Raw genomic sequence first — 17,546 nt, forward strand, 5'->3', positions numbered from 1 at the left:
CTTGTGACAGGAGGTCTGTGATTCATCAGGAAAGTGGGGAAGTACATGCTTTGTCTTTTAAAACAAGACTGAGCAATAAACTGTCTTGAAGTTGTATCTTGGCAATAGCCATGGCCACGATCATGATGCAGATACATGGAGAAAGCACCAATGCTGTACCTTTATGTGCTTCGTAGTTACTATTGGTTAACCTTTTTCTTTTTTCACTTTTCAGGTTTATATTTTCAGAACAGACAGGCGATCAGGGTCTTTGGTGAAGATTTTTCAGGCATCAGGAAAAAAGGTGAGATTTTATGTTTATATGTTTTCATCTGAGGGTGGAGGGAGGGGAAATAAAGGCAGGTTTGTCTTAGAGCATCACTTTCAATTTACTGCTTTGTGAATTTTTGATCAAAGGCTGTTTTTCCTCATCTTTCCTGAAGATGTGAACCTATTGTACAGACCACCTGTATTCCCTTTGTCTTGCAATGGTGGCGACTTCAATCTCTGCTCAATGCCCATGGGACTGAAGTTAAGGGTTTTGCTGAAAATTGTACTACTGGTTCTGCCTAGCCTTACACAAATGTAGCAGCAGCTTCTGCTGTTGCCTTCTGAGATGTGGCAGAGCCCAGACAGAGACATTTCCTCTGACTAGATGTTACTAGTAGCCTGGAGCTTGGTTTATTACACAAAGCCCCTCTCTGTTTTTCTCTACCCTGCTGTGACAAGGCAGGGACATGAGAGTTATGCTGTTTTGTGGAGGAGCAGCTTTTGTGCCTCAGGAGAGGATGATTTTCCTCTTCCAGCCATGAATCAGTCCTGAGTATTTCTGTTATGATTGCTGCCTTAGAACTGAACCCTGCCTCCTGCCCAAAAATGTAGTGAATGCTGGTGAGATACAACTCCCCCATGCAATGTTGTGTTTGAGTGGGGAATGGCTTACATTCTTCGCTGGGAGCTTGCCGGTGATGTGTCACATGAAGAATGAAGTGGACAGTATGTCTAGGTGTAGATAAAAACAAACAAAGGTTTATTTGGGAATAACACCCTGAGGACACAACACTGTTTACCCGGGGTTGCCTGTTTTCTCCTGGGATGAGAGGAAATGCAGAAGAAAAAGGTTACTGGCTCTCAAAAGCATCTGGCTCTAGAGAGATCTGCCATCCTCAGAAGGATCTGAGCATTTGACTGTATTATTAAGTGGGTAGTATATTAGCATGTTCCCCCCCCCAAAAAAAAAAAAGACGACTGTTGTCATCTTTAAAAACATGCCTGGAATACGTAAAAACTGCAAGGATGTGTGGGTAGATGCTGTGACTTGTGTTCAGGAGTCTCTGCAAAATGTCTTTCTCTGCGCTGTAGCAGAGTTGCCAACATCTTGAAAGGAAAAGCCCTCCCAGTTCATCTGGGGCACCTCCTGTGTTTGATTGTTTCCTGTTCATTTTTTTCCCTGTTGACTTTTAATTGCCCCTAAGGATGTGCTCCTGGAGAAGTATTCCTCAACCTAATAAATAGAGCTATCAGGAAGTTTCCAGGTCCTAGCCAAAAACTTTCATTTTTCAATGTAATCACATTATTCGTATATGAAACTTAACTAATCAAGTATTTACATCCTTCAAGTACTTCTAGGCTGTCATCACCTTCTTTCCCAGTAGTATGCTTTCTACAAATTCTGTAAAATCTGAGTGAGGATTGTATTTTAAAAGAAACCTATCCTAAATCACAGCTTTTCTGTTTTGTGACTGAAATATAACCAGACATGCTCAGCAATGAGCAATTCTTGGAAATGAGCTCTCAGCAAATGCTGTGTCCTTCCGAGTGGTGTGAAAGGTTCATTGCTCAAACATTCCTGTTAGACAGACATTAGTGGGCAGTTTCTTCCTTCCTTCCCTTTTTTTTTTTTTTTTTTTTTTATTCTGTGGAGGCCGAACAAGGAAATCAGATGCAGAGATGAAAAAAGAAAACGTGGTGGCTCATTACAAATGTTAAGTGCACAACTGTCAGGTTCTCACAGCACCATGAACTCACCCACACTGCAGACGTACCACATTGCAGTTAAGTAAATAATAGCCTTCCCCTGAAAACTGCCTGAATACACAGTGAAATGCTTTTCATAACTTTCACTCCTTACCCATGAGAAATTTGTTTTAAAACTTTAGCGGATTAAAAAAATAAACAAATAAAAAATCCACAAGGGAACCTAAACTACAAAATAACTGGAATCAAATGATACTTGAGGTCTGACCTTAAACCCACACAAGCACAAAAATCTGAGTTACAAACTGAAACTCTATCCTTAACTCACCCCACTGTATAGATTTAGCAGCTTTTAAATCTTTTAAGACTCTAAAGAGTGAAGCTGCTGCTGCCCATCTCCTGTTGTGCCCGGTGGTTCTGGCTCACATGTTTGGAGCTATTGGACATGGAAGGCTGTGGTGCAGGGATCCACAAACAGGAATGTGAAAACATGCAAGAAGTGTGATTCATTCTTTTTAACCTAAATAATTACTTGTTTAACCTCAATTTTTCCTGCTATGTAAACAGCTCTCAAGTTCAAATATGAAGAGCTGTCTTTTAATTTTTCTTTTAGAAGTTACTTTTAGTTTTGAGACTATGGTTTTTAACTAGTCTCAAAGAGTATGCCTTGTGGTACCTTAGCAGAAGTGGATGAAATAAGAGCAGAATATCATTCTTGCTTTTGGCTTCTTTTTTGTGTTTAAATGTGTTTTTAAATTCATAATATGGATGCTGGTTGGGAGATTGTTAGTATTTCATATTCACCTGTATAAAAACGATATAATGAATTTCTTAAATTTAAGCAATTTAGTTTTGTCAAGCAATAATAATCGGAGATGGAAGTGGCTTAGTTTTTTTCTGTGTCAACTGAAAAGTTTTTATTGTATGTGAGAGGAAAGGTTACTAACAAAACTCACAACCAGTGCTGTTAATTAAAAGTGACTGATACAAATAGAATATGTGAAAATATTCCACAAATGAGGGGTAATTTCAAATGCCTCTTTTAATGGATGCTCCTTTCTCTCTCCCCCCCCCCCCCCTTTTTTTTTTTTGTTTGTTTGTTTGTTTTAGGCATTGCCAGAAGATCTCTGGTATATAAGTTCAGGTCTCTTTAGGAATGAATATGGGCATGAATAATCGCCAGCAAGGTCTCGGTTTGGGAAACTTATTTCACCCCCTTCCTGGTGTTAAGCATTTGACAACTGAAAGTTAGTCTAGGAAAACCTAGGTGTCTCACTTAAGCATGTGCCAGGGTATAGATTTTATTCTTCTGATAAGGCATCCAAGCTCATGCACTGTTAGAGTAAAATGTTTAATTCTTGCCTGAATTATCCCCTAAACTTTTTCTGTAGGAGAACTTGTGAGTGATAAAGCAGCAAGTCATCATTTTAAATAAAAAAAAAAAACACAAAAACAACAAAAAAAAAGCACGCCTAAATGATTTCCTCCTGTGTGTGGGCAGATACTGAATGCTTTGTTGTGACTCGGCTTGGTTACAGATGGGCTCTTACTTTGGCTCCTCCTTATGTGCAGTTGATCTGAACTCTGACGGGCTGTCAGACCTGCTGGTTGGAGCACCTATGTTTTCTGAGATCAGAGATGAGGGTCAAGTCACAGTCTATATCAACAGAGGAAATGTGAGTATATCCAGGAGATGACTCGGTAAGGGATGAGGGTGTGGTTCTGGGCAGGGTAACGCCGATGTCCCCTCCAGCGTTGCATGGTGAAACTTAATGTCTCAAACAGTGGGGCCCTGGATGTCTCCAACAGAGCATGCAGTCACGAAAAGCTCATCTGGTATCATGGTTTCCCAGACACCAACCCACATTCATCACAGAGCTGTGAATCTTTCAAGGAGGTCTGGGAAAGTTTCTGGTTTCATATTGAAACTTTGTGGTATTTGTGGCTTTACATGCCAAAACCAAGTAAAAGTCAGCAGCTTTGACTGAGTTTTCCTTCTGTGTTTTGGGTGGTCATTGGGACCTACGAATCAGAACAAAAATGTGTAGGGATTTAGGAGTCTTTTTGCAGGGAAAGCAGAGACTGCATTCATGTTACCTTTACATTATGGCTCATATATATCCACTGGTGGGAAATTCTTATCAGCTGATACTGTTGGATTTCTCACGATCCAACCACAGTCTTGGAAAAGTCTGACCTTTCTTCCATCACCAAAGCAAGATCATTATTATATCCTATTTATAGGAAAACAGTAACTGTTTACTAATTATTGCACATTTAATATTCAGGTCCAAACCCTGCTGTCTCAAAGGGGGAGTTGTTACTGACTAAATTGATTTAATTAATCAGAACTTTGAGAACTTTAATACATGGAGTTTGTTTATGTTAGACATAACACACATTGTGAGTCCTATAGGCAGCATTTGAGAGACTTCAGAATTAGTTTTGTTGTATTTTTATCTTCAGTTATTGCTCCTCCTTTAAATGGACTTTACTTTTTCAGCTTGATCACAGGTTGCCCAACTTCTTATACTGCAGTGTGGCTGCAGTGTCATCAGAATACATCCAGAATTCTAAGCAGATAATACCTAATATTTCATGCTTACAGTGAGAGTATATATGATTTCATATATACCATCATGTATAATCATATACATGATGGTATATATGAAATCATATGTGATCATATATGATTATATTTGAATCATATATATCATATACATGATCGTATATATGAAATCATATATATGATTTTTATCTTCTATAAAATGATGACGTTAAATAATTAAACTCCTGCAGTAAGGATTACTTGAAGCAGCAGTGGCTTGCAGGATTGGTGGCTTTCTCTTTGGGGTATGGTCATTTAAAGCTTGCAGTTTCATTCTACAAGCACCAGTGCTCAAGAGGTTATTGCAGTGGATCAGAAAAAACTGCATTATAGTGATGCTAGGTATGATACACTTATATTTTTCTCTTTCTTAAGAGGATTGCAGAGAAATGAGTTGCACATACAGGCCTGCCTGTCTCCTCTCTGTTGTGTTTCAATTTAATTATGTGGGATTTTCTTAAAGTCAGCAACTCCCTGCAGCCAAGAAAAAGATTTTATTACATGTTCCAGAGGGCAGTTTACCCTCATTCACAAAGGATGCAAAACAAAGAAAAACAACCTTTGAGGTGGGTACAAAGTTGGATTGCATAACAATATTTTGTTTTCTTGTGGAAATGTTCCTTTCCCCTTGAGGGAAGACTGCAAGAAACTGAAGCTTATGTATCTGACCAGAAAGTGGGTGGGCAAGAAATACCAAATCCATATAAGGCTTCTCATGGCATATGAGTACAAAGCTACTTTATTCTGAACTTTCCTCTGTCTCTTTATTTCATTAAAGCTCTTTCCTTATTCTTCATTTCAGAAGGCTTTTTGGGTAGTTTGCTTTAATCCTTCTGTCCAATACATAAAAAGTTTTAAAATCCAATTGCCCAAATGTTCGCTTCTTAAAACAGAATTCTCTTTAATTCACTGGGGTTTAGCTGAGTAAGTCTGGACTGAGAATTTCACTTCTCAGATGTAATCTGCCAGCAGAGCAAGCTCCGAGCTGTTACATTTCAGGTGTCTGGAAACCTTCATGAGCTCACCAAGCCCCGTGACTGCATGTAGTTGTATCACTGAGTTATTGTTTAGCTAATTTAGCATCCCCCCCCCCTTTTTTTGTTTTTAACAACATAAGAAGATTTAAAAATAGAAATTAGTATCATCATTAAACTTGTTCCCACCAGCCCCTACAAGGTGCTATTGTTCAGTTAAAGTTAAAGTGCTCAGCTTTAACTGAACAATAAAGGATCTTTGAAAGAGAAAGGCTGAATTCCTCTTTAAGTGGATTCTTTTACCTTGATGTTGTCATCCTCAGGCAGTGTCTGCTCACCTGTTCAGCCAGAGCTGGGGACCTTTAGGTCCCTGGCTCACCAGGCTAGTGGTACCTAGGTTCTGATGTTGGCAATGCCACCTGTGGCCATGGAGTGTGCCAGGGAGACCTATTGGCTCCTGTTGGAGTCAACTGTGTTGGTTTTATTGTTAACCCTTTCGATTTATGGCACCCAGCTGATCTCTGTTGGTGGGGGGATGCCTCAGTAGTGAGGGTGATGGTCATTCCACTGTTCTACCCTGGTGCTTCCTGCAGCATTGTTCCCCTGAGCCTGGTTTATTTCCTCTTTGCTAGGGAGTGCTGGATGAGCAGCTTGTTCTGGATGGTGATGGTGCCTACAACGCGCACTTTGGGGAGAGCATGGCTGCCCTTGGCGATATCGATGATGATGGGTTCCCAGGTCAGTGCCTTTTCCTTGAAGATGTCAGTGGGGCTGTCAGTGCTGCCTGTCTTCTCCCTGGGCTCATGCTGAGGACAACAGGCCTGCATGAGATTTGTCATCTAAAACTTTTGACAGGTGGTCCTAGGTCCTACATGCTGTGGTTTAGTTGATGTCCGTGCAGCTCACACCCCAATCTCATTAAGTTCAGTTTGCCTTCCTTGTTTCACTTTTTGTTTGGTTTATAAAAGGTTTCAGATACCCAATCCCCAAACAGCACAGAAACCTGTCTTTTTCTTTTTTTTCCCAGTTATGCCTTCAAACCTTTCCAGTTTTATTGGCATAGTGATGCTTCTTATCATGAAATGAAATTAAGAAGCAGCTTCTCACTCCTGATACAGTGAACTCTACTAATGAACTCTCTCCTGCTTTATTTAACCCTTGCACCTTTCATGGGCTGCTCAGTATGAGACCTGATGCTGTGGTAAGAATGGATGAGAGCAAAGTGTTGGTGCTGGTACCTGACGTCTGGCAGGACAGATTAAGGACTTCTGACCAAAGGCTGACTTGCTCTTTGTGTCCCTGGATTTTTTTTCTTCCAGGCTACTCAGGGCATGATAGCACATTCAGCTTAACCTAACTTTACTCCAGGTTGTCATCACAAGTGGTAGGAATAGCCTCCCTCTGCACCTGTCCATGCATTTGCACATTCTTTGCTGCTGCTTGTGAGTCAGCCGTGTTGATGGAGGGGCTGCAGACTGAGTTGGATCAATCTGTGGCTAAGATGCCGTGAGGAAGAATTTAATTTTAGCAGCTATGCAATCACTAGATCCAAGCAGCAGAAGCGAGTGAAGGGTAGGATCACTCTGCTGTTAAATTGGATCAAATGTAATTTCCAAGTGCACCCTTGGCAGCACTTTTTTTGTCTCTGCCTATCCTTATAATGCACTCAGTCTCATTTTGGAGGCTTGGGTTTTAAAGCAAACTTAATGTATTGCTACAACAAATGTTTTGCCAGTGCCGTCTTAGTTCATAAAGCTGATGTTCCCCTAGGTTTTGATGGGATATTTTGATATGAAAGGATTCTATTTTAACTTTTTGAGCATGACTACTGGTTAGTAAACACATGTTTTTGTAACAAACACGTGTTTCTGATTGGGCACAACACACAGCCACATGCATGTACAAATTCACATACATGTGTGTATTTTTTAAATTTATTTTAATGTGAGCTCTTCATTAAATCAGTCAAGTTTTTCTAGCCAGGCTGACACAAGCTGCTGATCATCTTCACAGGGAGTTGTTTTCCTGTAGAGATCTGGCTTCTAAAACCAGGAAGAAGCAGGGTTAACAGAATGGATTGTGAAATGTTTATCATCTGTCCTGTTTTACAGATGTTGCCATTGGGGCGCCTAAGGAGGATAACTACATAGGAGCAGTTTATATTTATCATGGAGATGCCAATGGTATTGTACCCAAGTACTCTATGGTACGTGACACTGTCTTTTATGATATCTGTAGGCTCTTTCCTGGGACCTGCAGAAAAAACAAAACATGTTTGGGGATCTCTTTATGGGTAGTCTTATGCAATTCAAGCTCTACATCCCTTTCTTGGTCCTGATTTGAAGATGGCATCTCCCATTTTGCCCTTACTTATGCTGTAAGGTAAAATTGTGTTAATCAGGGGATACTTTCTTTATTTCTATATTTCTTCTATATATCACTTTATTTTACTACAGTCTTTAGCTGTAGCTTCCTTATTGAAGAAAATGAAATCTTGGGATTTGAATGTCAATTTTTAGGGAGAGTAGTACGGCAGAAGACAAACTCTGCAGAGGCTGAGCATATATAGGTCATGGAAAGGCCAGGGAGAATTGGGAGGTTGCTCTCTCTTCCCACCAAAGCAGACTTAGCAAGAAGGAAGAGGAACTTAAGTTTTCTTTTGTTCTCCCCACAGCTTCTTAGCCTTCTACTTCTGATGTGAGAATACATCATAATGATGGTCCACACATATATCACAATGGTTGGGTACCACTCCCTGACCTCTGTTATGAAGTAAAAACTAGGCTGGGGTATGCTACAGAGTCTTGTGCATAGATGAAACTGTGCAATTCAGCTACTGTAGCCAGGCAGGAGAGAAGATAAATTGATGCCGATGCTGCCCAACATGTGTCCCCTAGTCTCTGTCTAGCACATTTATTTTTTGCAGAGCCTGAGTCTTCCCTACCTCCCTCCGTGTGTTTGAAGTTCTGGCTGTTTTGTTTTGTTTCTGGGTGGGATCTTTCACAGTAAACCAGTTTAAGCAGGATTAAAAGTTTAGTGGTTATATTGGAGGCTCTTCTAACAAACCATAGAAGTTCAGTCCATCTTCCTTTTAGCATGTATATGCCATGCACTGCTTTTTAAAAAATGAAGTTAAATGACTCTTCATGGATACTTCTAAAATGCACTAATTTGTGGCATTTGGAGGACCCTGCCCGTTTTTTTCCAAGAGCCTCTGGCTGGGAGGTTCTTGGGCTGTTCAAAGGTTGGAGCTTTCCAGCTCTTGTTGCAATGGATCAAGGTTTTGTTTTTTTGGGGGGAGGAGTCATTCATGGGGGAATTCAATATTTTTGAAAGAGCCTAGATCAGCAGAGTGGTAAGTGAAACATCCTGCTTGCTATCTCTTCCTTCCCATCAGATGAGCAAGGGCAGCAAACAGCACATGTCTCTCTGCTTGCCCTAGCAGGACAAAGCCCAGCTCCAGAGCATAGCAGGATACTGTGATACTGTTCCCATCTTTGCCTCCTGTCCCCAGGCAGCTGAGGGGGCGTGTACTGGGTCTGGCTGGAATGTTAACTTTCCCGGCAGCAGCCCATACAGTGCCGTACTCTGTACTTGTAGCTGGAACAGCAGTGTTATCACACCAGTGTTGTGTCTACTGCTGAGCAGCAGTGGCACAGCATTGGGCCTTTCTCTAACCCTCCTAGGGGGTGGGCAAAAAAGTGAGGAGAGAAACACCACTAGGGCAGCTGACCTAAACCAATCAAAGGGATATTCCATACCATGTGGTGTCACACTCAGCAATAAAAGGTGGAAACAGGAAGAAGAGGGGAGGGGTGGGCTCTCGTTGAGAAGACGTCGGTCCTCCTCTCGAACACCGGCTGCGTGCGTTGAGGCCTTGCTTCAAGGACGTGGTCAATCATCGCTCATTTGTGGGAAGCAGAGAGTAATTTCTTTCCTCTGCACTTCCATATAGCTTTCATTTATTTTGTTTGTTTGTTTTCCTCCCTTTTTTCCCCTTTCCCTTTTATTTCCCCTTAGTTAAATTGTTTAGTTCATGGTAGTCTTTATTTAATTATTATAATTATTTCCCTTTAATTAAATTATCCTTATCTCAACCCGTGAGTTGTTCTTTGCTTTACTTCTCCCCCTCCTCATCTAAAGGAGGGGGAGTGAGAGAGCGGTTGTGGGGTTTAGCTGCCCAGCACGGTAAAACCACCACAGGGCGCTACTTTTGTGCCATTTCCCAAGACAGACGCACCACTGATTCATATACCACGTGCAACCCAAAAAAGCTGTGTAACAGCTTCAGCTCATTACCTGGCCTGGGTTTGAACCCAGAGGTGAAAGACTTTTTGTATCTTATTACTATACCCATGAGCCATCTTAATGACCTGGATTTCCTTTTTTAAATAAGCCAAGAAAGGTGTGTGGTGGGGGCTGCAGGGTATACATTTTCACTCTTTTAATTTTGTTAGATTTCCCCTGCTTCATTCAAATTGCTGATCATTGTTGCTGCCTTACACTGCCACAGCAGCTTGAGTGGTGGCTCTGAGCAGAAGCAACTTAATTGGCTTCATGGCCTGCTGTTTCCATTCATGGCACTTAAAAGCAGAGCAGCTTTATACCTCTGCCTTCTAGACTGTGATGGCTTGCAGATGTCTGCTGGGCTGCTTGCAGGCAGGATTTACCACCCTAACTGGGACCCACTCTCCAAAAACATGATGTTATGTGGGAAGGAAGTGCTCTCCCGTTGTCTTATCTACACAAACGTAGGAAGAAAGGGATATCTGTATGTGACTGGTATCCCTTTACACTGGCTGTCAGGATGGCAGGAAGTCTTTCTTCCCCTTGTCTTCTTTTCCATGGGACTCCCCTCTGACCTTTTGCCGAATATTGTGTCCTTTTGTGGGTGGGCCAGGAAGACCTGGTCATATGTCACAAGCTGTGCAGCACCACTACCAGCCTCAAAACTAGTTGGTGGGATAGGTTTCTTCTGTCTACAACTTCTGCAGTCAGAGGCTAGTTAGAGTTCAGGTCTTGCATTGATGGCCCGGCATAATGAATAAGGCCTGGGAGACATCAGCTCATCGTAGAAAAAGAGTTTTGATACAGTAATTTGTTTCAGGCAAAGACCTTTACAATTCAAGCTGGTTAGAGAAAGTTTTTGTGTTTGTAATTAGAAAAAAGAAGTGGTGCTAGTAGCTGTGTGCTGGGGAGGCAGAAATGAGATACAGCTTCCACACTGACACAAAATACTGCATAACTGCTGATGAAAAACAGGATTTCCAAGTGGGATGAAAATTAATCAGTTTGGGTATGCTGGAAAACTTTGTGAAAAGAAATGGTAATGCAGAATTTTCTGTTTCGTTTAATGATTATTTTTGCGAAGATGCTGTTGAAATCTTTTATTTACATAAATGAAGGTAATGTGAAAAAAAAAAAATCTCTGGGGCACAGTTAAATTTACTCCCCGCAAATAAATCTGTTTGATGTGTTCTTTATCTTGCTTGGGTCTGCATGAGAGTTGTGGAGCAGGTGTGTGTTTTGCTGTAAGTCAGCACTGGCCACCTCCTAGCCCAGAGCAGAAGGGCTTCCTGCAGTCGGCAGCCTTCCTGCCCCGGGCTGCATGGGTGAAGTGCGAGCCTGCAGATGTGCGGCACTCCCAGCCCATGGAAGAAAGCCCCGGTGACCATGAAAATCAGGCTCAAAGTTTTCTATTTTTTAATCAGGGCTTCTTTGAGTTCCTATGATTTCACTTGATGTGTTTTCCACTGCAGAAGCTGTCTGGGCAAGCGATAAACCCGATGCTGCGGATGTTCGGCCAGTCCATATCAGGGGGAGTCGATATGGATGGCAATGGCTACCCAGGTACGTGTGCTGCTCTGACAGCAACGCTGGAGCAACACGCTGAGAAAACACCAGAGCTGGTCATTTCCGGGTTGCTGGTTCCCACATCTGTGAGAGGACAATGAAGCTGAGTGTGTTCCTCCTTTTCCCCTCTGTTATTCAAGCTCCTGGCTCAATAATTTGAGCTGATTGCTTGATTCAAGGGGTTTGGGCAGTCATGACAGAAGACTGAGGTCTTGAAGCAGAGGAAGTTTAGTATCCTGCCAAGGTTATAAGTTGCTTGGAAGCTGCTCAGTCATGATAATAAACTTACAAAAATATAGACAATAATAGTAACAATAAACAAATGATGAAGTAAAGTGAAGCATCCTCGTAGACCTAATCCTCTAATTATAACACTTTTGATATAATGATATTTTAAAGGCTAAGCTATCTGATTTAAGATAGATTTTTTTTTTTTTTAATGCACGCTCTGTCATTTACCAACTGACTTGAGGGAACTGAATTCTGTGCCTCCCTTTTAACTGTCTAAATGTTACAAAAATTTCAGATATGACTGTTGGAGCCTTCTTGTCAGACAATGTGGTACTCCTAAGGTGAGATCCATGTCTTTTTGCTCTATTGTTGTTTTAATTGTTTCTGTTTATATCTGTCTAGGTCCTCCACCCCACATATTTTCTCCCTAGTTTATTGTAGGCAAAATCAAATTGGATTGCTTTTCAAGCATAACCATAACAGCATAGTGAGGGATGACCTCTCAGTGCTATGAAGAAACCAAAGAGTTAAAGCCAGGTGGAGATGTGGTGCATCTCAGTGCCTCTTGAGAAAGGTTGCTCTGAATATGTGAGAAGATTATGTACTTTATGTAAATGTAAGAACAGTAACAAAGTATTATTTAAGGGAACAAAATGGAACAAAAAGCCAGCTGCATACAATGCCAGAATTTAATTCTGTGAGTTATAATGGAACGCAGAATGAAATAAGAGTCTGTAAGGAAATGAAATACAGAGATGTTTTGAATACACATGGCATTTGGGCTACTGTTCAGTTGTGTGCATTAAGTACAATTGCTTGTTTCATCTGATGGAGGGAGGTGTGGCAGCTTGATTCACCAAATTACACAGGTGGAGACAGAGTACAAGCAGGCTTGAGGCACACAGAAGAGAATGGGAAGTTTTAATTTTGCCAGTAGCTCCATTGTTGCACTTGTAAATATTTAACAGAACAATACTGACAGTAACTAGGTGTTGCTACTAGTAGAAGTAGGGATTCCTGCGTCTTAATGGAAGATAGGGGAGTGTGGTGAGATTGGCAAGACAAATGCTTGAAGTGCTGAAAAGATGTGCCAACCCACATCTAGTTAAACGCAGGGAAAGCATGACTGTTTCCGTTTGAGTCAGTTAAACAACAAAATAAAGGTATAGGAAGAAAGAAACGACAAGTGTGACAGCTGGTCAAGTCTTCTGAAGGGCTTTCAGTGCCATTGTCACACAAACAGGGGAAGCCAGTTGATGCTCTGTAAAATGGTGTGCTGTGCGCTGAGACAGGACCTCACAACCCCAATGGTATGAAACCACTCAGAGTACAACTGTGTGTGGTTCTCCTGCACTGTTGTTCCTTGCAGGGTGGAAAAAGGCCCTCAGAAAGGTTTGCGGTGATATTTAGAACAACATGCACCACAACAGCCTAGTAACCTCTGGCCAAGCATTCAGTCACTGCCTGTGCCTTTCTGTGGAGATCTGGGCATTGCTGGCTAATGATGTGGGCAGCCTGATTAATTGCTGCTGCTTCCAGTTCAGAGTGTGTCACTCTTGCTGTTTAGATTCAGATTAGGATAAAGAAATCAGCTTTTTTTCCGCACCCCTACAGAAGCGTTTGTGAAGTCCTTTGGCCAAAACCAACAAATGTTTTGCCAAGTGATATTAAAGGCTTTTGTGGAAGCCGTGGTGACTTGGGGCAGATTGTAGTTGCTATATTGCTTGCGCGTGTGTATGGCCATTTGACAGGCATATTTTATTTATTTTTTTTTTCCCCAATGAATAACCAAGTGAGTTAACATTAAAGGAAAATCAGTGCATCATGACTGGAAAAATTTCTCCTTTCGAGAAGAAATATTGTTTTAGATCAATTATAACATTTATTCTTTTACTTATCCCCTAGCGCTTGGAGAGGGTTTTTTCCATAGTGGGGTGCTCCTAGGAAGTTCACTCTTTTTCCTCCTTTTTCCTTGCCCTCCTCCCCATTACTGTATGTATTTCTAGGCTTAGCATTTTATCTTCATCCTCCATCTCATAAGGCAAACTTGCACTGTTATTTCAAGCTGCGGTAAAAGACTGTGAGCAGCTGTCTCAGAGATTGATGTGAATCTTGTTCCAGTTGATATGAATTAGGTGTAACCACAATCCCTGCTCTCTTCTCTCCTCTCTCCCACACCTCCAAATTAAGTGGCTTGTGGAGTGAGAGTCCTGAAGTGGTTTGCTTATGTGGTCTGGCCTTACAGGGTGCTGGGACTACCCTACAAGTTAATCTGCTGGTTGTTGCACCTTTTTTTTTTTTTTTTTTTTTTTAAATACTGGAGTTGTTTTTGGAAGAGCACGTTCAAATTGGACATGTACGGAACTGAAACCACGAAGAATAATGCTTGCTGAATACTTGGACTGAAGTCCTGCACTGAGGACAGCTCTGTAGATACTGGATTTCTGAGCTGCTTTTCCCAGGAGAGCTGGTGGCACTTCTGTGTCATCTGAGAGCAGACTCACCTGGGCCCTGGTGGTCCTTAGCTTGCTCTGCGACTCTTACTGAGCTCTTCTTCAGCTGGGACTTACTGTAGCAGTAGCTCAGTGCAGGAGTTGCAAGGGTGGAAAACTTTAATTCACGGTGCACTGGGTCACTCCCAAAGTAGATTTCTACAACATGGAAAGAGTATTCATTTCTTAGCACCTGCTGGGAGAAATTACCCAAATATTTGCTCTTCCAGAAAATGTGAATGTTTTGTCTCTTGTCCCACTTACACCATAAGAAAAAATATGTATGGATGCATCTCCTACCCCTGTGCTCCCAACTTGACTTTCAAGTTACAGATTTTACCTAGGGCCATTATTTACCTCTCCTGACTATGCAGGCACCTTAGCTAGCAGCCTCACTTGCATGACTCTGTTGTCCTCGCTTGCTAATTTTGTCTTCGGTCATCAGGAAGACTTTATGCAACTTTTACTGGAGATGTTTGTTATATATTATCAGTTACCCCAGATGCCTCCTGCAGTCTGTATCTGAGCACTGAACTTCAAGCTAATACTGTGATTTTCATTCAGAAGCTAGCGGCCTTTGCCAGCTAGGTCAAGAGCTAATTTATTTTAGAGTTCAAATGCATTTTTTTATTTTTAATTTCTGCTTGAAATTGTGCACATTACCAATTTTTCTTTCTTTTGCTTTGGCTGAGAAACTTCTCTTTGAATGACTGTTCAATTCCACTTCTATGTTGATCTCTAGATCCAGACCTGTCATCACCATGGACATCTCCATTTTTCTGCCAGCATCCATCAATATCACAGCTCCTCAGTGCCATGATGGTTTGCAGCCTGTGAACTGCCTCAATGTCACAGCATGTTTTCGCTTCAGTGGCAAGCATGTTCCTGGAGAAATAGGTAAGGTACCTGTGCCAGCCCTGGTCAGGGGCACCCAGACAGGTTGACATGGAGCTGGGGGCTCCCTTTGGAGTCAGTATCAAAGGTTTTCTGTGAAAGAAAATTTTTTGGGGTATACAGTTATAGAAAGTTGGAGGCTCCCAAGATGCTTCCTTTGGAATTTGTTCCTTTTCTGATGAGGATGAGATAATATTGGAGTAGTTTTCTCTTCAGTGAAAGGACAGGAAAAGGTATCCTTAGCCTTACTGCAAGGATAGAGAACACAGAAGCAAACAGTGTTTTGAAAGTTCATGTTCCCTCTATTTGCCTGTTGATAACACATTTTTTTTATACACATCCTGTATCATAAAGCAGCTGTGATGTGCTCTGGATGAATACTTTTTGAAAATCTACATGGAGCTCTTGAAATAGAGCACCATAAATTTGAACTCTTGGGTGTTATTACCACCAGACACGAGCAAATCCTTTTCAGTGCATCAGTTTACCCATCTGTAAAACAATTATAAATAGCCCAGTATTCTATTGATGGCAAGAATATCTTTTGAGTTATTTAGTCTCTAAACCACATGGGTGGTTTAGAGACCATTCTGTAAACTTACACTTCACTTGGGTGAATAAAATCATGTAAGGTGTGTAATTGTGCCAGTCATTACATCTTGACTGCATTAAATTATTGCCTATGTCTTCTACATCCCGACGTTTACCAGTCTTAGGTATTGCCTGAAGTGGTATGAGATAGATACAGCATTTCTAAATACCATGAAGACTGGATTTATTTAGTTCAACCATGCTGTTTTAACTTGACCATGCTTTAGGAATGGCAGTGGGCTTGTTTTCTCTCTCATGTGGAGTACAAACTAGAAGCTGCTCATTGGCATTGCTTTATGCATCTCATCACAGTCACCTGAAAGATCAAAAAAACAGAGTTGTAGTTTAAGATTTCTCTGGATTCTAAGATATGGATGCAACTGAGACTTCATTTTCTATTTTTGCCCCTTTTCCTTCCCTGTAAATAATGTCAGACTCCTAGCAGACAAATATGTGCTTTGATACAGCTTTTTTTTTATATATCCTGCTACTCTCTCAGTTAGAAAATGCTTGTCCTTGGGTGCTTCAGGGGTGTTGATTTCTTTGTGAAAATCTATGAGTAGATCTACTGAATGCCTAGGTTTTCTTTTTTCCTGGGGATACTGTTTAAAATGTTTTCTTTGCTTTAATTTTGTGTCTCTTGACCTGTGGCTAAGAAATGATCTTCCTGTTTCTCATTTTAAATATATATTCCCCATTTTCATGAAAGAGTTATCTTCTGCTTCATCATGTCTTGTAAGAGCCAGTTGCATTCCTCTGCATTGTCATATAAACAGTGCTCTTGATGATTTATTGTGGTGAAAGCACATGTGCATCTTCTTTGGTGGGTAACATCCGTCTCATTGCAAGGGATTTTTTTACTATTAAGTAGATGATTATAAAACTTCCAACCATTGTCCTTTTATACAATACTTCTAGCAAAGTGATTTGTCTTGAAAACATTGCAGCCAGAACTGACTGTATAAAAACCCTCGGGGATATGATTTGGATACAATATCTCAAATAAGCTTTCAGTTTGTAATCTAACAGGCCATTTTAATTATGTTGTAGCTGAAGAGTATCAATTAACAAAGGGCGGAACAATTCATGGAAATACTGCAACCGTTCCTCTCCTATGTGGCTAAATATGAAATAAAATATTCCTCCAAGTACATCAGTGTCCAGTTCAGACTCTGAAAGGCATGCAGAATCGCTGAAATGCTGTGTTAAAGTTTTGGGGCAGAGACTCTGGGATTGCCTCAGCTTCAGATGTCTGGGAGTGGTCTGATAAGTCAGGCAGTGAGAACACAGGGCTCATTGAAAAATGCTGTTCCCTTAAGGCTTGTCAGTATGGACACTCAAAACTGCTGGTTACTGTTGGAAAATCTGGGCTTTGCCCTTGCTTTTGGGCAGCTGAAGTTGGTCACCTACTACATGTTTAGAAAGTCAAGTTGAATGTGCAGGCAGCATTCTTCTCTGGGAAATGTTTGTCTACAAGGCTTATGTGAACATGTTGTTTCACATAAGTGCCATGTGAAGGAAAGCTGTCTTATCTGTCTCACTTGCATACAAAACTTTCCCACCTTTTTCTTTTTCTTTTTCGTTTTCGTTTTCATTTTCTTTTTCGTTTTCGTTTTCTTTTTCTTTTTCCCCAACGGCAGTTGCAGTACTATTGGTCATGTAATAGAGTCTGTGTTTACTGTTGCTTCTTGATGCTGACAATGACTGTATAATTCCCATCCATTTCGTGGATACTGTTTGCTGACTATGGTCTTCAGAAGTATGAATTTATTGCAGAAATGGTTTTGCCTGAACAAAGTGCAATGCCCAAATGAAGTGTGTGCTCTGCTCTGCATGCCAGGCATTGTCTGACCCTTCACTCTGCCTCAGTGCTCTCTGGGGAGATGAGCATCCACCATCAGAGTCAAACTCTGGTATGTTTTGGATGTGTGAGAAATGCAATGCTTT

At 41.2% G+C, this 17,546-nt stretch overlaps 1 protein-coding gene across 2 annotated transcripts in view; it reads left to right on the top strand.

Moving 5' to 3' along the window:
* ITGA9 (integrin subunit alpha 9) overlaps positions 1-17,546 on the top strand; it is a 216,740-nt gene that overhangs the window by 30,543 nt on the left and 168,651 nt on the right. For both annotated transcript variants that reach the window (XM_032180886.1, XM_032180885.1), the window contains exons 8-14: positions 215-283; positions 3,495-3,632; positions 6,171-6,276; positions 7,650-7,744; positions 11,298-11,388; positions 11,918-11,963; positions 14,857-15,011. In XM_032180886.1, coding sequence (XP_032036777.1) covers positions 215-283; positions 3,495-3,632; positions 6,171-6,276; positions 7,650-7,744; positions 11,298-11,388; positions 11,918-11,963; positions 14,857-15,011 — 700 coding nt within the window. The remainder of the gene's footprint in view (positions 1-214; positions 284-3,494; positions 3,633-6,170; positions 6,277-7,649; positions 7,745-11,297; positions 11,389-11,917; positions 11,964-14,856; positions 15,012-17,546) is intronic.

This window comes from Aythya fuligula, chromosome 2, assembly GCF_009819795.1.
Source record: "Aythya fuligula isolate bAytFul2 chromosome 2, bAytFul2.pri, whole genome shotgun sequence".
Lineage (NCBI taxonomy): Eukaryota > Metazoa > Chordata > Aves > Anseriformes > Anatidae > Aythya > Aythya fuligula.